We start from the raw sequence: 21,111 nt of genomic DNA on the forward strand, positions 1-21,111 counted from the left end.
AGCTGACCGGCCAATCATATCTTAGCATCTGCCAAACCCATCAACAACGGACGGTTAGACGTAGTATAAAGAGTGAGTCCATGGGTGGGAGAGGTGGTGGTGGATGGGTCAAGCAAACGCAGAACTTTGGTCCAGGAGACTACAAGTAAACGTTGAGATTGTGTCACGTCAGTCTTAAGTGTCGATGGTCACACGTGAGTTGCTAGTCAGTCAAGTAAACGTCAACCACGCTCTTTCCCTAAACCTAGAGGTTTTGTTACCTAAACCGAACTTTCTGTTATGACGGAAGTTTATTTAGAGAGGACACTATGAGTCTAATGATAGGCAACTGACACGCCATCCCTGACACTTACAAAACCAATGCCAGTGGCGTACCTAAAACATCATTATTTGAAGCTTAGGTCACTAACCAAGCATCTTTTTTTTAAAGTTGGGAGTGAGAATGTGCAGTTAGTGACAGTGTGGGTCTCCGTGTTATCTCTGAAAGCTTGACAGTACAGCATCGGGGAGCAGAGCTTGCAAAGGGTCAATCATCACCTTAGTGTGCGGTACCCTCAGCTCTGTGTAGTTCTAGCGTCATTGAGCAAATTGTTTTGGTTACCTGCCCAGTGCCAATCAAAAGACGGACAAAGTCAGCGACTAGGTGGTCAAGAGAGAGAAAACTGTACTTACACAATCATCCAGTCAAGTGGAGCGATACAAAATCTCAAAATTATGCTAATGTTTCTTCACATTAGCGAAGAAATCAGTCATTGCCGATTTTAAGAATTTATAGTAATTTAAGTTTTTGATTTACACCTGCAAAGGGTTTTGTTTGCTGAAACTCAGAAACATCTCGAGATATTTTTAAAAACATCATGATACTAAATTAGTATCATACGTAAATAAGTGCAAATTATTGAATTCAAGGTTCAGTTCACCCAACTTGAAATACATATTTTCTGATTTTGCTCTAAACATGGAGATTAAGTCCAGATCTTGAAGTATTGGGACTTTCTGCGGCCATGTTTTTGAAAAGCAGAAATTCCCCTCCTCTTAGAACAAAAGACTAAAGAAATCTCAAAACCAGGACAAATAAAAACACAAACTATGTGCATGGCCAGATATGGTTGGTAAAGGTATATACATGTTTTGTGATATGAGTGAACCAAGCCTTTGCAGACACTGAAAATAATATATGAAGCTAAAGCATGTCGGTGAGAAAGAGAGCGAGGGGAAAAGGTACATTTTGGAAGTGGTTTAGACCCAATAGGTTAAGTTTGCCATGATTTAGTTTGGTTTAAGCTCTGCTGCCTTCACAAATGTACCTCAGAAATATCGCCCAACAAACCCAAACACCAATCTGGTCGATTGCTGTTTGTCTGCAGCAAGAAAACCAGCCTGGCTGTTCCACTCTCTCTGCTTTCATCTCGGCATCACTGGTCCGGTAAATGTTCCTCCTACTGTTCTGGCATGACAATTGGAAGCCCAAACCAAGGAGCGTCATGCCGCTTTCTCCTGGTAGCAGGCTGCTTTCTATAGGCATACATGTATCCAATTACACACATTCACTGAAACGGACTGAAGGCAAATGCTCACACACGTATGCATAGCAGTGTGTGTGTGTTTCTGTGTGTATAAATAGTATTAGGAAATATCATTTTTCATTCTAATACTATTTATAGAAAGGACCGTAATGGAAATGAATAACGACATAACTGAATAACGACTATGAGCGTTTTCTGACCTGCCATTTCTATATAATTTAGGCAATTAATTAACATCACACTGCTTCTGCCTTTGCTTCTGAGAGAGGTTCTGTTTTAAATGACCACCACAGGTCACTAAGTATTAAGCATTCTCTTTATTTTTATGGTGAGGACAATCTCAACAAATGTGTCCGACCAAATAAAGTTTATTTTACAGAGATTTTAATCGTGTTGTGCACGACAGCTCTTGCTACTTCCTGATTATGTCAAAAAACATACTCGCATGATCAACATAAAATAATAAAACTAATATTTTGAGCTTTCTTTGACAAAATGTAACTTTTCAATCCTATTTTAACAAAACAGCAATGATTCTGTGAAATCCTGGATTACATTCAATAACTGTAAATTTCACATGCAATGCCTTTTTTTGGGGGATGTAATTGCCGCATTTGGTTTGGAACCTTCACCAGTTAATACAAGGCCGGAATCACAGCTACCGATGCTACTTATTATTTAAAGCGGCATTTGTACTTCCATGTTGTTTTCCTCTGTTAAATAGTAAATCAACACAGAATGTTTTCTTATTGTAAATTCATTGTGTGAACAAAGAAAAGTTGTGCTTTTTTTATTACAACAGTGCAAACATATATTTGTTTTGGAACAGTGAATGTTGTAAGACTGTACTGAAAGAACAAATCTTCAGAATGAGACGTGTGTCTGTAGTATTCATATTTTCGTATCGATCCGCCCACCCATACTTTTCTGCTATGCTACACTATCCGTGCATGGCAGCTACAATTGGTTACGGTCAACAGTTGTGGTCATGGTAAATAAACTATGGTTACGGTTCGGTTTAACCAACAAAAAGGGAAAAATCGTGGTTACTGTCAATAAAAGCAAATTAAATGGGCAGGTCTGTGGAAAGATGCTAATTTCAGTCTCTTGCTGATTTGTCCAATATACTACTGGGCTGTTATTTTATGGACACACATTCTCATTTGTGGTTTATTTATATCCGGTTTTTAATCATCATCAGGAGGCAGCAGTTTTCCTTTTAAAATGATGACCTTCCACCATGTTGTAATTTGTATTAGCTGTAAAGGTTCCAATCTGCAAACCTTTTGTCATCATAGACCAACAGACAACCAGCCACACTGATGTTTTTGTTCCTGTGCTAACTCTGAACTTTTTTAACCAATAATGCTAAAGTGGTGCATGTCTGACTTACCTGCAGAGTCAAAGTGCTACACTAAAATATAATGAGGTTGGAGCATTGTGTTAGAAACCCAATTCAATTATCCAGAATTTCTCACCAAGGGGCAAAAATGTCTTCTCAGCTGAAACTGTGAAGAAAATGACAACCTGCAGGGTATGTGGCAAAGAAATAGGCTTTTACTCTCCACTACCTGATATATATTCACACATATCTATGATCTTTGCACCCCACGAAGATGTATGTGTCACCTTTATCCCGGCTCTGTTGTGTATACACAACATAACCACAGACATACAGTATATGGGCAGAATTGAATTCAGGTGTACACGCATGCAGGGGCAAATAAACACTCAACCAAGCACACACACACACACACACACACACAAACATGGTTTTCTTCCCCAGGCATCAGGTAGCCAATCCATCCTGTGATGGGTAATTGTTCTTTTTCTTATTAAAAGAACAGGTGGCCATGAGATAGCAGTCTCATTTTTCACCGCTGCTGCACTCCATGAGTCCAAACTAATGATCAAAACATTGAGGCGCTCCAAATCATCTCTCACCCCAGACTGATAGATATGGGAACTGATGGGAGGACTACTGTGTGTGGCTGCAGGAGGATGTGTTTGTGTGAGCTTATACTGACAGTGCATGAATGTCTGACTGTGAACGAATGTTCTTTCACATCTATACGTTTTCTTTATGTTTGCGTGGGCACATGTGGTTATACATTTCAGTCGCCAGAAAAAAGATGTTGTCGAGAGCCGTTGAGAGGCAATAGAAATGCTCTCAATCTCATATTAGGACCATTACGGTTAGAGAAAACACCACGATTAGTGTTGGAATAAATACTTACCAACGTAACGAAAAAAATGATAATGTAGTGTTACATAACCAGCGTAAAGACAACATTGACTTTTGATTTCACGTGAGTCGTGAACAGCAGTCTCCTGGGTGAAAGTCCTGTTTGACTCATCCACTAGCCCGAACCATCCACCTTCAGTGGACTTTCTCACTTACGATCACACTCGTTGTTATACCACTTAGAATAGCAGTCGTTCGATATACAATGTTACTTGCTCTGAAAAATTGGCAACATTCACTGTATCGGTGGTTTGGTAGAAACATACAATGCCAACAATGTGTTCCTGGCGACTTGGTGCATGGGTGCCTTCATTTTTTCTCGTGGGTTTGTGTCGGGGCAAACGCTGGAAATCATCACGGTTATATTCAAGAATTGGAACAAGGTCGTTTGGCTGTGACGGATTGCTTGCTCTGCTCCTTTTCTACATTGGTGGCATTCTCCAAGAACCTTCCTCTTGAACACCCACACACAGAGAGACAACCTCTCTTCTTCTTTTTTCCTCATCCAGTCGTGGCTCATCCGTGCTGCACCACGCTTATCACTTTCAAAGGGAAACCAGAGTGCATCTCAAAAAGAGGAGATGAAAGCAGTTTAATGATCTATTATACTTCGGGGCCAGTCATGAGGACAGTCCAAAAGCTTTAGGTGTTGGGGGAGTATTTGCAGACTGTAAGAAGTTGAGACAAGACTTATTTTGTGTCATCCACCTTTACTGGTGATTTCAGGGCATGAGGGTTGAGAAACCGCTGTCACGGCCATTGTGTTGTTAATTCTTCCTGGACAGCTTTACTCGCCTCCGAATGACATTACTAAAAACACAAACCAGTCAGCGATGACGCACCGACTGGAAGAAAAATTATAAAAAATTATTTCAGGGATGTGTGAGGCGTGTGATATGTTGCTTGCCTTTTTTTTCAGCCCTCCCTGTCACAAAACCTGTGATAAAACGCTCTGCCACACGCATCCTATTTCCGATTTGACATATTATTTCGGTGATTTGTTTTTGATAGCAGTGATGACACGGATGGAGGCGGCACAATGTGACACTTTGGTGTGTGAAATAAAAGTGTTTTCCGTCATGCACACTTGACTGAAAACAACAAAACTTTCCGTCTCTCCCCTCTCTGCCGCTCTCCCTCGGTTTTTGATCGTTGGTGCTACGTTCTGCTACTCTATTTGGGGCCGATGAGATTAGTCATGGCCTGTCCCATCTGTTGTGTTTACGACTCATTTGTTTACTCGCTGGTTCACATCAGAGCGTGCTGCGGCCAGGGGGATTCCTTCAGTGCAGGACGGGGTTCCAGGCTCTGAGGTCACCTTAGCTCAATGATTCGTCACATTTCCCACTAAGTAGCTGTGATGAACAACACAGATTCCCTTATTTTCTGAACATAATTAATGGCAAAGCAGTGAATATGTGCCACGTGACAGAGCCGAAAAGGAGAATTGCGGACAAAATGGAAGTCTTTTGCAGTGGTTTGGTAAGATCAAAGGACTATTTGATTACATGTGGATGTGCGGCATGCTTAGCCAGGACCGACACGCGCTAATTTACCAGACACCATTTGAAAAGTCAATCCGCTTGCTTGTGGTTGCTGTCGTCAGTGAAATAGCTGTGAAGCTGAACTTGACAGTAGGCTACAGGTGGTGATGTGAAGCAAGCCAGCAATAGTTTGACATTATGTAGATGAGCATAACGGACACAGCTGGAGTCATTCGCAGTCAAATAAAACACTGCCGGAACCCAAAGTTGTCCACCATGAGATTTTTTATGTATGCCAGACGGGAAATTGTCTTTTCGTCGAAGCTGTTTTCCACAGGCTCTTGATTTATTCCCTGCACTAATTCTGGATCACCGGAAGCTTATATGATATTAGGTCGTTTTGTTATATAAAATCATCTCCGCACATCAATTACTTTTTGCACATTTTACAGACTGAAATATCATTCGTTTTAATAGAGATTTAATCTTTGGTCGGAGGTCACATTGTTCATGTGCAAAACAGTCAAAGCTTCCACAGCTTCAGGCTACGGTAGTCAACACTCCTTGCACACACAAAAAGAAGATTCAAAGCAAACAAGTCTACAGGAACAAATAATGCTTAATGGGAAATAATATGCTCATTTTGGCTCGTACTTGTAATATGTTAACATGCTTTAATGTTGAATAAACACGTTCTTTTTCTCTGTCAGTCTGAATTTACCTGTATTCCCCCTCTGTCTGAAACACATCGCTCGGTCTGCGATGTAGGCTAAAAGTCATCCATTGCTGCGATATTTTGAATATAATGTTGCTACTGACGACTTTCCTTCCTTGTATCAAAGTGATTTGGTTGGTCTAAAGCTGTCTGTTCTTATGTAACATAACATTATATTAAAGGGACAGTTCGACGCTCGAAATATGAGGCTTCTGCCAGAAGGAGTTAGCTTAGCTCAGCACAAAGATTGGAAACGGCTAGCTTGGCGCTGTCCTTTGGTAACAAAATACACATACCAGTATCTCTAAAGTACACTGTTCAACCGGTTTTACCTATATTTTGTGCAATTTTAGTTTTATGTATTTATTCTTTTTACCGGGTGTGGACGATGTTTTGGCCAGAGCGGTGACTTCCTGGAGTCTTGCTAAGCTAACCGGCTGCTGGCTGTAGCTTCATATTCTTTGTTCAGACGTGAGAGTGGTGTATCGATCTTCTGATCTCACTCTCCACAAGAAAGCAAATAAGCTGTTACTGGGGAAATGTCACTGTCTTGCAGAAAGTTGCCAACCTCCTTTCTCCTTGTTTCTCCTTGTCAAGACATTTGAGCCAAGTTTTGCCCCAGATTTCAAAATAATATATTGACGTGTCTTGCAGCATTTTCATTGATGCCAATATTCTCAGTTATGCTGTGCTTGTCATTCTGACTGGCCATGTAGAAATGATGCTGCGATGATGCTGCAATGTCGGGAAATACAGTCGACTGTCTATTGCTGCTCTCTCTGAATTGTCCCTTCATCTCCACTGTATTGACGTTATATTTGTAGAGAAGAACCAGATGATTCAAACATCCAGTAACCAGCAGTGCAGAATACTCCTTGCAAGTAATGATGACTTAAAAAGCAGGCAGTTAGTGAGCATTACTGCCACTGCTACAGTCACATATGTAGGAGTACACTGATGGATTCTCACCAATTCTTCGTCTGTGGTTCGAACTGAAATGTCGGTGAGAAGATGAATCCCTGATGTAAATGTTTAGTTTGGTTTTACAGGGTAAGCAGAGTTTTTTTTTCATGAATTACCTTTCTCAGCCTTCCTGCTGGAGTGAAATAAAGTTTTAACATCACCTAACTACTGAGGGCATGATTGTTGAATTGAATGAGCACAGGCCCAGTTTTCCGTTTTGTGCACTGTGAGCCAGTAATCTCTCCGTTCGCTGTCAAACGATAAAAATACACAATACTCCTGGGCGGCACAAAGCCGTCGCACTCCTTCCTATCAGTTCATCTATTGGCACACAAATGCTGATTGGAGATTAAGTGTCTGCTGGAACGCAGCAGCAGCAAGCCACTCAATCCATTGTGCTACAGAAAAGCCAAATTCCGAGACCTGAAGAACAATCATCGGTGTGTTTTCAAATCAGGGCCTGTCACGTCATAATGTAGCTGTGCTTTGGAAAGCATCAGAATGCTCTGAGGTCCCATTGCAAACACAAAGCCAAGGGCACAGCCAAACACACCGTCCAAGACATCAGACCGCATGGAACCAGTGGCCGAGGAGCCCGAACAAATCGGTTTCGCACGCCATCCTTCACATCTCCCATTATACAAAGTCAACATTCATTACGTAAAATAAATTAACCCCGGCTGACTCGATTACATGCACGTGTGCTGTAAAGTGGAGGTACGTGTTGATAAGTACCAACGAATATGCTGAGCCCCTGGCTTGTTTTGATTGACTTGGGACTCGTGTGTCATTTTTCCCACTTTAAAGTGTCCTCTAAATCAGCTTTGCGGCTGAAGCTAACGAGGAAAACTCCAATGCCCTGTAAGAAGGGATTTGTTGGCAAATGTGTACCCAAATGCACATCTTCCATCAAAACTAGACCTGATTCTTAATTAAACCGATAGAATACAGCAGCGGTGACAGCTCTGTGGTGCTTCGCCTCAGTAAAACTTAACAGCCACTAAAGTTTCTTCTGAGCAATGATTAATGCGTCCAATTTCTGTGATCTGTATTGAGCCTAGCATCATGGGTAATTAAATGATGGTCTACAGAGCACTGACTGCTCCCATAAAATGACAAGGCCATAATTATCATGAAGCGTGGTTACCCTCTGTCTCAAATACTAATTGTGTATCAATAACCGAGTGGAAGATGTCACGGGAATTTACGCCCAAAACAGCCCAAGCTGTGCCAATAGCTCACAGCTACAATACTGCAGTCAACAACACCCGGTTCTCCTCTTCACAAAAAAATGCAAGTAGACTTCTGCTATTCATACAGCACATATTTATTCATTGAGAAATATCACAGGTCCGTACAGTGAGATGTGTAAAACCAACAAATGTAATTACTTGCTTCAAATGTATTTACATCGCCAAAGATAACGACTGCAGTGTTAATCCATCAACGTGGAATAAGACCAAAAGGCAAACCTCTGACTTATTATTCCCTTGTGCAAAACAACCTGCCAGATATGCAGGCGTCTGTATTAAAAGGGAGGTTCACCCGCTGAATACTGAACACTGTGCGTTCTCTTGTAACGCCTCAGCGGCCAAGAATATAGCTTCCTCCAGTAAATACAATAACAAAAGCATTGCACTCTTAGAAGAAGACGGATGTGCTGTGAGGAGCCGTTTGTACTTCTCTCATTGAGGTTGCCTGTTTGAAAACGATGCCTGTTTATGAAACAAACGCAGCACACACACACACAAATATCGTGCAGAGCAGCCTCCTCGGGGACGGCGTGGCTGTCCAAGAGACAAAAAACATTAATATAGGAGGGGAATATTGATGTTTCCTTTACTACCATTTAAATCAAGACTGTTATTTTTATTATTGTTGTCCCTCTCCGAGATGAATAGGGTGATAAACAGAGCGGCCCGCCCCGGTCTCGTTGACATTTTAGGGAGTCCTTTTGGAGCAGTAAAGATGCCCACTTGATGGATACCAGAGCTCTATAGACAATGGGAAGACAAAATGAGGAATGCTTATGAATGCAGAGGCGGATAAGGAAAATAAATAGACAGGACATGGGTAGTACACAAAAGAAAAGATGGAGGTGAAGGTGTAACGGCGAGGAACCCCACTGTGCAGAGACAGAATACGAGAGTCCGTCAGCGTGAAAAACTCCAGGACAGGGTAGAACGGGAGAGATGTACATCCAGGGAGAGCTGTACAGAGCGAGAGACAGAACAGACAGCCACAGCAGCAGCTGTCAACTAGAGAAGATAAAAAAAAAAAGAACTCGACACGTTGACACCCTCTCTGTCTCTTCTTCTGTTTTCTCAATACACTGGTCTGTAGAGAAGCTCCCCAGAGGCGAGTCTGCGTTTCAGCTCCTTCCACAGCAGCTCCCTCTCCTTTAAGGCACCCTTCATGAAGCCTCGGTTCTCCTGGGCTCTCCGAGACAGGTAGGGCATCACCTCACTCACCGGCCCATAGGGGACGTACTTATAGACGGGGAAGCCAGCCTGGCCTGCGGTCCCAGTGGATGAGATGGGAGGAAAGAAAAGAAGGCATGATATGAATGAAGATGGTAAGATATCTATTTACAAATAACTTCAGAAAGATTGTTAAGAAGTGATTTTTGATTGACTAGTTACATTTTCAGTTATTTCTGACGAGCTCCAGAGAGCGCATCACCACTGGAGGCCATCTCAACAGGCTCCCCTCGCCGACTGATTGCTACAATCCTTCTAATCAGGCAGGTTTGCAGCGTTTGCACGGGCACCCTCAGTTTGCCGCATTCGAATTAGAGGAGCTTGCTGCCGTCTGCCAGTCAGGCTCTCATAATGTGACTGTTTTTCCGGGGCTGACTCATTGAAATAAACGTCCCTTCAACTAATCCGCAATTACTCGCAAAACACGATGAGATAAAAACAAAGTCATGACAACAACATTGTGGGCCACAGAATATCTGAAAACGATATCATGAACACTGAATATGGCACCTTTCAAAAGGAAAAGGTGTTGTAAATGATAGGCAAATAATAAAGAGCTCAACTCAAGATTCAAAGACAGCACTGGCTGCTCTGTCCTTCGAGAAAAACCGCAAAGGTACACGCGAGTCTGTGTACATCAGTACCGGTCAAGGCCGTTTCACCTTGAGCCTCACGTTGACAGACAACTTGCCTGCCACCTCCGTGTCTGTCTTTGACTGACAAACAAAGTGGTGAGAGCCGGCAGCAGCACTTCTTCAAGACAGCTCATCAATAGCGAAGCGCCTCAGTTCATATGTCACCTCGCGGGCTGCAGACTGACTTCTACATGTGCACTTCATGCAGTCCGAGTGGCCTGTAGGGTATATAGATGTGCAGCTGAAGGGGTTGAAGCTCAGGACACAGCTGAGAGTTATAGGGGACGGCAGCGGATACAGATCCCGCGAAGGCTGACCTCAAACCGTCAAGTTGTCCCCTATGTAGGGCAGCAGCGATCGTGCCGAGTCATTGTTGGTTGTGTTTGCGTGTGTTTTTCCCTCACCCAGTGGGAAGCTGATCTGATCACACATGCCCAGGAGTTGACCGAAGTACACCTTGTTCTCTCTGGCTAAGAGACCCACCTCGTTCATTCTGAAGAAAAGGGAGAGAGAGAGAGTGTACGGATTGAGAAAAAGAAAAAACAACTATTGAAAGTGTATATGGGAAGCCACCATAACGTTGGCATTTCTGGTCAGGGCAATCTCGTCCAGCACATAGTCCAGACACCTTTACGCAAACACAGACATCCAAATGCACACAAGGACGGCAATTTAATGGCACTACTGTCTTTGACGGAATTGTGAACTGTTACCTGCGAAGTGTGAATCACCACACTTGATTTCTACTAAACGTGTCTGAAGTTTGCACATTGTGGTTTGCCTTGCTGAATAGCGCTTCCAAAGGAATCACTTATTAGCATGTTTGATTTAATGTGTGTTGCAGGGTTATCTTTACTAATCAGTGAAGTATTCCAAAAACACTGAATGTATTTACATAAAATCTGAACAAATCCATTCAGGGAAGAACTCCGTGTTCTGCTTTCCTGCTGGTGTGGCTGTGTTTATATGCATGCGCTTTACCATCATCTGCATATTTGAACTCCCACCTCCTGCTGTGCTGTACAGCAAAATCAGCTAAACTTTGTGTCTCTCATATTTTCATGTTTACCTCTAAATCAAATGTTTGACGGTGGCCTTTGCTCTTTTTGTGAAAAACATATTGATAACCACAGGGTGATGTCTTTGAGATTGCCTAAACCTACTGAGGGGAATGTAAGAAAATTGTTGAACCACAGCAGCCCTGCAGCTAGATGGTCCTCTGTAACTTGCACTAGGATTACTCAACAGGGTGGAAGATTGCTGACGCAAGTAGTTAACCCCGGAGAGACTCTGATTGAAGGACCGCTTCCTTTGAAATGAACTGTGCTGTCCAGTGCAGCAGATTTGTGCCTCGAAGGTCACCAGTTTTAATCTTTGAACCTTGTGGGAAAAGCAGGGTGGCACGATTTATTTTTAAAAGTGTGCAAGACACATTTAATTCCAAAGTGCTATCCAATGGCAAAAGGCTGTAGTGGCAGACAGAGAGCTGGGCTTGGCTGAAACAGATCACACTTTGCAGATGCACATTTGGGCAGCTGTGAAGAAACAACGAATCGAGCCTTGGCTCTTACCTACATTATATTGGTGGACTCATAATCAGGGTTTATAGGGTCCTCGTAAACAATGTCTTTGGCCCTCTCCCGCTCCTGATACATAGGCCCCCCCGCACCAGCTTTGCAGCAAAGTGCCAACCCTCCCGTCGAGACAATTCTACGTCCATTGTAACGTTGTCGTAGGCCTCCTGCAGAGCAAAAGAAGATTCACACTTTTAGCAAAGATGAACCAAAACCAAGTCCTTCAAGTTTAGTTTATGAAATGTAAATTGATTTTCAATGTTGAGCTAAGCAGAGTAACACATTTACCAACTACTGTAGACCTAATAGTCAACTATTACAGAGCCAAATTATGCATTACAGCACAACACAGTTGGATTATTGTTCTTACAGCCTATGTGGGTCTACTTCTTCTACCTAACAGAGCCTAGCTCACCTAATAGTAATGCACGGGTCAGCATTTTTACTACCCGCACACACACGAATAATCCACACAAAAATATCTAACCGACAACTCTATGCATACAGCAGCACTGTTGCCAAGACTGAGGTCTGAGACCAGGACAGAGACGAGCCGACTCGAGCACAGTGTGTTCTCAGAAGGAGTGAAGCTTTGTTTGTATCAGTGCGAGACAACGCGACGCGGGTCCCCATAACTCTTACCTTAGCTCGTCTCGGGGGCTTTCTGTTTCTGCCTTGTTTTTTGCTGCTTTGCCTGTCAAAGCACTTGGTAAATGCTGTTTTTAAAGGTGCTCTATAAATAAAGTTGTTATTATTATTATTATTATTATAGATGGCGTGCGAGCTACGAGCAGGCACAGAGGCGTTAATGCTCAACGCGCTGCTTGTTGCTGTCTCTGAAATGCCAAAGGGCATACGAACAAAATAGGTATTACCAGCAAATACACCCTATACGGACCTCCTCAATGCAGAGGAGGAATTGATATCAACAGTAAACTCATATATTTTATTTACTTCTTTATCGCCCTTATGCAATCCCTGTTAAGAGAGAAGTCAAGTATTAAATGTATTATTTTGAAACGAGGTAAATGCTTACAGGATATTCAACCTTTGTTTCATGTTAATGCTTGCTGGAAGAATCCAGAGGTGGGTGACAAAGTGCCGTGACCACCGGCGGAGCCTTCGCTGTAGAGGCGCAAGCCGTGACCACGTCATTTTCTGGTGACATCGCCAACAAAGCAGTGGTGTATCATTACGTGAAGCACCTTGTGACAAAGTGGGACCCACGATAATCTATACGCTTATATTTTATCCGACAAGTTGTGTGTGTTATCTTTACCTCACAATACCGCACGTTGTAGGTGACAATACGGTAAGCCTGTACGAACGTTTGATAGAATAATACGGTTTGAAAAAAAGGATATGAATCCCATGAATGAAACTCTTTCTGTGACTTAAACAGCTTCTCATTTGAAATGGTGTATTTACAGAAAATCAAAATAAAGCCGCAAAATCCCCCTCAACGTTATCCTCTTCTTGGCCATGTCCCTGTTTCATCCCCAACACAGCTGACTCACTGTAATCTCTTCACACGTTGACATTTGGAGTTACACGGTTCGTCACAGCGGCACGCTCTTCCACCATGACACTTAGAACTGGTGTGTCTGCAAGCATTGTGTGCAGATACGTGATTTTACACATTTCAATCACTGGGAAGTTCCTGACCTTCAGATAGCATTGGTAGGTGTTGAAGATGACAGGCTTTTCTTTGTTGTAGAGCCTCTGCATCTCTAATGTCTGCTGATAGCCGGCTGGAAGTAGGTTTGCTCTGCATCCACCATCAGGCGAACACCATTCTCAATGGCATGCTGGGAAAAAAAATGAATAGTTGAAATGTATATAATAGTTGTATTAACTAAAGCATATTTTATTGTGATTGCTAAATTTCTGTCTCCAGATACATCGTGTTAGAACTGTTCCCCAGTGTTCTCCTTTGCTTCCTTGGAGTGTGTTTGTGGGCGTGGCTTTCCTCACTCCGCCCCCGGCTGCACTTTCACTCACCTGTGGTTCGTCAGCGCGGCGCTCCGCCCAGCCGGCACACCTGCCTTCCATCAACCTCATCAACCACAGTATATAAAGCTTATCTCTGCTCCAACTCTCTGTCGGTCTGTAGCCAAAATCCTCGCGCTTGACCTTTGCGGTGACGTTTCTGATATTTGGTTCGTGTTTATTTGCCTCGCTTAATGACTCGTTCTGTGTCTCAAGATCATCAATCACATTATCAAGCCTGTAAATACACTCAGCCTGCTCATGCCAGCCACTCTTCGCCGTATTCCCTGCCTCACTCCCTCAACGCAACCGCAGCATCGCCCTTCGGATTTCCCCCTCTCAGTGCCGATTCCCTTTCTACTGAAAATTACAATTACATGTTTAAAATGTCTCCCGCTGCGTCCCTTTGTCCGTGTGTGGGTTCTCCTCCAGTTCCGAACACATTGCGACTTTGGATACAGATAATGCAGAACACTTGTCATTGTGCTTATGCTTACAATGGTTAGCATTAAAACGGCACCGCTGTACAATACTGGTCGGCTTTTACCCGCTATCTGTTATACACACATTTGCACACACTGAAAAAGATATTCATATCAGAAACTGTATGAGCATGTAAAGCTAAATATATAGTCGGATGCTACCAAGAAAGCACAGCTAGATCGTTGCACCGTCTTTGTGGTTATTGTGAGTTTACCTTGACCAAGACGTCCATGCGCTGCAACATCCTCTTCATTTGTTTCTCCTCCTCTAAAGTGAATGTTTTCAGCAGAGGCTCCAGCTCACCTAGCTGAGCAAACAACCCGGGAGTGTCAGTGTGCCCCATGAGATGCCAATGAGACAAATACCACTAAGCATGGCACCCATTGGTGCTTCTTAGTTTATCCCCCCGTTGAGCTCTTCAGCTGTCTTTAGTCCGAGGTCAACAGATATGTCGTAACTCGCCAAATTTTGTAGATGTGCAGTTAAACAAGGCAGCTCAGAGCCAAGTGCTCCACACTTGACATCGCCGCTATCCGAGTTTTAAAACGGAGACGGTTGAGTATAAATTGACTCCAAATTTGGTGAAACTCTAAATACATTTTTAATGGCAAGTTTGGGGGCTGATAAAAGTAATAAATAGCTGTAATTTGTACACTGCTGTTCGTATTGGGTCCAAGGAGCAAACTATTTAATCACAAAAAAACTGAAAAAGAGTAAACTGTATGGACAAACACTTATTTTCAGGGCAACTTGACAACAAGGAATAAATAAGTACAATGTTTTAAAATGAATTACATTTAAAGACTCTGGGATATTCTTTAAACTGCCCCTTATTTATAGTCGATTTGTCTCTCTGTGTTTTATGCTACTGACCTCTACATTTGGGACGACCAGCAGGTCCGATATCTTCGTTCTGTCGTCTATTAGGCTGTTCCAGTCGAGCATGTCTATGGTTCTGTCAAGGCAGAAGATGGAAAGGTATCATGTATGTTATGGCAACAGTGTATTAGTGAGTGAAACATGTGACCAGTATCTTGTTTTTGTTGTTTTGTTTTTTGAAGTCATACATTTTTCTCCGTTTTTTCATGGGGTAGTGTGACTTTATAACGGAATTTGTATTAAAAGATATTGCCAAATATATTGAACAATACTGTGCACGTACTGTGAAGTGAACTATGAAGATGCATGAATCAAGAAAAAAATAGTATATTATATTGTATTTTGTTTTACATGTTGAGGAAAAAAAGTGGTGATGAAATTGTGATTTAATGTTGTAAGTAAATTATGGTAAGAGCTGCAAAAAGCAACTCAATCCATGCAATAATACTTTTTTCACAGAATTAATTTTCTTGTAAATTGCCTTGAATATAATGAAGTATTTTCTGTGTGTAACGTTGACATTGTTTTACAGATATTTTCTATGTATTTCGGTAAGATGCTTACCCTGGAGATTCCTCTTTCTTGCCAATGAACCAGCTATGCAAGTCACCCTTTGCACCCAGTTTGGTCAGGAACTCCTAGATGAGCATAAAGAGCTTAAGTACTGTATATCACATAAGTGTTGCAATATGAAATGGGAACGTGAAGATGATCGATGACATCGGATGTAAAAGATGAGAAAAACAACTCCACCTGCAGTTGTTTCAGCTCCAGCCTCCGCTCTAAGGCCTCAGCGCTGTCTTCCCCCTGCTGTGATGCCAGGAAGGTGAAAAATTGTCGCCATTTCACCAGGACCTCTGAGAACTGGAGCTATAAAAAAAAAAAAAAGTCCACTACCAAAAGAGTATCTGCTAAACTAGTGTGCTGACTTTTTTTATCATTCTCTAGTGCCTACCAGAAAGTGAGGCCGTCCTAGAGCAGTCATTTTGATGGCAGAAAAATCGTCCATTGAACTCCCACCTAGAGGTTGAACACACGTGAAGTTTTTTAAATCAAATGAGTTAAAGACAAAATGATTAACATTATGGTAAATGAATGCTTTAAGACCCAGTGAAACGGAAGTTAGAGTGTCTTTATCTTCTGTACTGTGACATATCCCTCAGGGAAACTGAATATTTGAGCGTTGTACAGTTACATGAGGGATTTAAATGTAATGCTTTGCATTTGATTGGACCTCTGAAAAGTGGGCGTGCTTATTGCGCTACACTGAGTACAGGCGGCAACCTCCGGTTCTGCGAGTGAAGCCAAGGCGGAAGTGTCTTAAAACTTGTATTCTCTTTACTGGCCAGCAGGGGGCGACTCCTCTGGTTGCAAAAATAAGTCAGATTGTATAGAAGTCTATGAGAAAATGACCCTTCTTCTCACTTGATTTACTACTCAGTAAATATTGTAAACATGAGTTTATGGTCTCAATCTCTAGTTTCAAGTCTTCTTCAATACAGCATGATGTTCATTTACCAAATTATGGTCCATTTAGAGTCAAATAGACCATAAAGCGGAGTGTGCTTCAGGGCGGGCTACCTGTGATTGACAGGTCGCTGCCGCTACCAGAGCCGTATCCGGCGTCACTACGTCACTCCTCCGCATTCCAAATATGGTAACTTCCATTAATCGGATGCAAAAAAGCCAAGATGGCAACGTCTGTATTCCAGAAAACATGATTTGATTTTGATCAAAATTATAATTTTTTACTTTTTTTGCATATATTGTTAATTAAATAGGTGCACAATATGAACAGCGATGTGATCTAAAAGGGTCATCTCGGCTTTAAAGACTCTGCTGTATGTAATTAATGGAGTGGATTGCAGATCTGGACCACATGTCCGCTGGTTGAGGGATGAAAAGAAACTGGATCGTAAATATTCATGAGCCAGAATAGAGTTTACAGCTTTAGCACAATGTGTCAAAGCCGACATATCGTAAAGTCGTATAACTGTTGAGGTTTTACTTCTATTGACCCACCAGAAGCCTTGATACATTTGATAAAGTTCTCCATGCGCTGGTCACATTTGGCCTCATCGGCGTAGAAATACGTCACACCCCCACGACGATTCCCCAACTGCTTGTGTGCTTTGTATTTTTTCTCTCTGTGGTCCTCCCCTGGGGGTGAAAACACATTTGCATGCTTATTACTTCTAATTACATCATACACTGCATCCACAAATGAGAACAAAACAAGGCGTCTTACCTATGCTCTCTTTCTCTGCAGCGGATACACATGAGCTGAATTAGAAGAAATACAAAAGGATAAAATTAGGTAATTTGCGCTGTATTTGGGCAGTTTTGGAAATATAAATTACGTCACAAATACAGCAAATGTCTTTAAATTTGGAACATTTTGGCCTTGTGGCAACGGCGTGTCAGAGGCGGACATTGTGCTGAGTGACCCTATATATGCTGAACTGTCCTGCTGTCAGCCTGCTGACCCTCCAGAGACAGCAGTTTGGAGCATCATACCACACTTGACCTATTCCCCCCCTCATCTCAGGGAACTGGGGAGCTCATGTAACAAATGGATGACTGAACACTCAGCATGCTTGACATTAGGGACGTCAGTAGGGTTCAAAGCCAGGGAACTGAGGGGTTATCTTTTAACATTACGTGCCATTTGTCTGGCACTTTTATTGTACAAAATCTGGATTTAACTGCAGTGGAGTTTATTGGACATTGACATAAATTGTATCGTCTTACACACGTTTAGCTAAGGCCACTTGTTAAGTACTGTTTTCTTTATCTTCATTTTGAATACAAAAATAGTAATAATGAGAATAATCAACACATTATTGAATTCAATACTCATTTATTAAGGAAAAATGCCTCTCAAAAAGTGATGATTCGCTAATTCTCTGTTTTATTTCATTGTAAATTAAATGTTTTGGGGTTTTGGACCATTGGTCGGATAAAACTAATTACTATAAAATATCAACTTGGGCTCTGGCCATTTCTTCATTAGTGTCCAACATATTTTAGACTTACTGATTACTCAAAAATACTAATAAGATCGATTTATTTATAATGCGGACTTCAAGATAAAACTAAACATTTCAGAGCTTTACATAGCACCGAGTAGCTGGGTGATAAAACCCTGTCAGTACTGGTTCCAGTTGAGGTTGTAACTGAGCCATGACTTAAATTCTAGAAGCACTGATTATTAATAAAATGTTGTCATGTGAAGGTATATTTTAATATAATGTATTGTTTTATGTCAGTTTATTTTTTACAATAAACTCTGTACGGCCCTTCAAAAGAATGCATAAATATAAACCAAAGTGTAAATCAGGGCTATGTATTTTCAGTGTAAATGGCCCACAGAACTGAAGCCTGGCATAAGTAAGTATCATGCTCTCAACATCAAGCCAGGCCTGAGGCCTCTGATCCTTAAATCTTCTTTCTGTTGGAAGGAGCTAATGCTGTTGTTGCTATCTTGGCAGATCATTGGGAGTGCCTGTCAAACCCTGCTGTCTGAGATCAAGCTGGCTTAAAGTATCTTGTCCTCCTGCTTTACCGTCTGAAGGTGTATGTTCACCAAACAAAAGCTTTCGAGGCTGAGGTTTGATTCTTCTTTTGATGTTTCCGAGCAGACATCCCCAAGACAAAGTATATCAAAGCCGTGCAAAGCAGTGATATCTTCTTACTGGTGGTATGGTATTAAAAGAAACACGTACACCCGTTGAAATACAAGAAAGGTGAGCCTGGTAGCTTTATCTCCTTACAGCTTGTGATACAACACGATAAAACAACTACGACAGTGCAGTCACTTTACGTCAACAGATTTAAACATAAACATACTGCCTAACACCCTTGTTTATTCACTATGTCTGACCTTTATGAATCTACAGATGCTGTGCGAGATAGATAAAAAGTCGGTCTTAAAGACAAAATAAGATCTGCCCTTTGGGCTGATTTTTATACACATGCAAAGTAAACCTGACAAGTGAATTTGTCTTTTTTAACATCAATGAAAAAAGGCTCCAAATAATATTCGCTTTACTTTCTTTCTGTTCACTGATTCGACGTTGAAGCGACTCCTAAATAGGCCAAAAAAAGGTTCGTAATGTATTTTGGACTACGAGATGTCCTAATTACTCATAATGCATGAACGCCCAGAGCTACAACTTAAGTAGCATTGCTGCTGCCTCGGCCCATAGAGAGACGGCTCGCATAAGGTCGGTACTGTCATCCAAGTTAACATCAGCTCACAGATCAAATAGCCACACTGCCTTGTGTGCTACCCCATGTGACAGGATTCCTACCGGGTGAGAACTTCTCTCCAGCCAGCCAATCCAGAGCGAGGGGCCACGACTGAGCCAGCAAATCATGCTGTGGAGAGTGTTTACTTCCTGGTTGTGAGGCATATTAAAATAAACCTGACATGAAGCACGTGGAAAATACTCTGCAAGGTGATGCGAGAATTAAAACGAGACACGAAGTTCTTTTAATCTTTATATAACTGAGCTGACTGTATGTTTGTACACCAATGATTCCTCCACACTTTAATACCAACTGTTGACATCTATTCAAATCCTGAAATCCTGTTTAGTTGCATGAAATGTGTAATAATATTCTCATACTCCATCTCTTTTTGCCCGGCCTCCTCCTGGCTGTCTTCCTCCACGCTGTAGTCCAAGACAGAGCCGACGCCGAAGGCCTGATTCTTCTGGATCAGCGGCCTGATGGACACGTGGTCCTCACCGGCGACAAACTGGCCGTAACAGGTCATCTTCATGAATTGGTTGAAGGCTCGCTCGCCCAGGATCTTCTTACCTAGATCCATTATCTGAGCAGAAAGGGAGAGGACGTTAAAACCAGTTCATGGTTTTTTTTTTGACAGGTGTTTAAAATGCTCATAATTTATTCTACATGTCATTTACTGCAGGGTATTTTCAGTGAGTCATTCTGTCCCAGAAAAGACCGGTTTTATAAGCAACAGGTTTCACTGAGAGACTACGAACAGTCACATGCTGATCCTTCGTAAGCAAAGGAATTCAAGTCATGTTCTTACCCTCAAGCTAAAGACTAAAACAGGGACAACATATGAAATTTAACAGCTACACTAAAAAAATCTGCGTTTCGCCAGATTATATTACTACTGCTTAACATTCTGTGTAGCTACTTGCTTTCACAAACCACAGCCAAGCTCTCCATTGATTACATGAAGGCATGAGAAGTGTGGAAGGAAAGAACCTGCAGTGCTGCAAAAGTCTATGAAATGACTCTCCATATGCACCACACGTGTGTCGTATGGCCAATCCGTTTATATACAGTGTATTGACATTACTAGATAAGACATTATAACGTTGTAAAATGATCTGAGATCAAGCCTAAATGATGTAACATGGGCTGCAGAGAGGTTGCATACTTGGAAAAACAAGTCGTAATTTGAAATGTGGGCGTTACCATAAGCAAACCCGAGGCGCATACATTAAAGTCTACCTGAAGTCAAAAGTTGCACACACGCTAGAAGACTGAAGTTTTGGTTATCTTGAACACAACTTGCGGCCTTTCTGCACAAATAGGCTTATCTGTATAAAACGGATACAATGTATCTGTGCCCACTGCTAAACATTACGCATACGTTATGTCTGGAGACACATTTGGAGACTAATTTCTTCCCGCTTATGTTATGTGAAAATGTCACATAAGAGGAAACAAGCATGCTAACCTATTTTACCTGTTTAAGATGCTGTGGGCATAAAGTCACCTGGACAACGCGCATAAACGTGGTTAATGGCCGAGTTACCTCTGTATTCTTTTCAACCAGGAAGTCATAGGAGCAGAGTTTGAAAACCACCAAACTTCTGAGCAGCTCTAATGAGTCTTTGCTCTTAAATGCCCCCTGTGTCTGGTCAAAGTCTACGGAGATCTCATTAGCAGCGGAGGAGGAGGTGGTTCCGTCTCTCCCTCCTCTCCCCGGCTGCTCACGTCGTCCCGCGTCTGGGTCGCGGAGGTCGAGGACCGGAGTCTTCGGCTGAGGACGAACCGCTTGAGAGCTGGCCCGGCTTTGACGTGAAACATCAGCCTGCAGGAGGTAGACATCAGCGGTGCGGCCAAGTTGCGCAGCCAGTGCGAGCTGCGCAC

At 42.2% G+C, this 21,111-nt stretch overlaps 1 protein-coding gene across 1 annotated transcript; it reads right to left on the reverse strand.

Annotated features, from left to right (window-relative positions):
- Positions 1-9,257: 9,257 nt before the first annotated feature.
- On the reverse strand, positions 9,258-20,857 carry LOC116384759 (proline dehydrogenase 1, mitochondrial). Its single transcript, XM_075447367.1, is given in 15 exon segments — positions 9,258-9,448; positions 10,453-10,676; positions 11,624-11,705; positions 11,708-11,789; positions 13,288-13,361; positions 13,364-13,430; positions 14,309-14,401; positions 14,968-15,049; positions 15,538-15,611; positions 15,727-15,843; positions 15,929-15,993; positions 16,996-17,133; positions 17,222-17,256; positions 19,605-19,810; positions 20,774-20,857. Coding segments are annotated over 14 exon segments (1,527 nt in total). The 5' UTR covers positions 19,808-19,810; positions 20,774-20,857.
- Positions 20,858-21,111: the final 254 nt, after the last annotated feature.

The sequence above is a fragment of the Anarrhichthys ocellatus genome, unplaced genomic scaffold (genome assembly GCF_004355925.1).
Source record: "Anarrhichthys ocellatus isolate YVR2014 unplaced genomic scaffold, GSC_Weel_1.0 scaffold9, whole genome shotgun sequence".
Lineage (NCBI taxonomy): Eukaryota > Metazoa > Chordata > Actinopteri > Perciformes > Anarhichadidae > Anarrhichthys > Anarrhichthys ocellatus.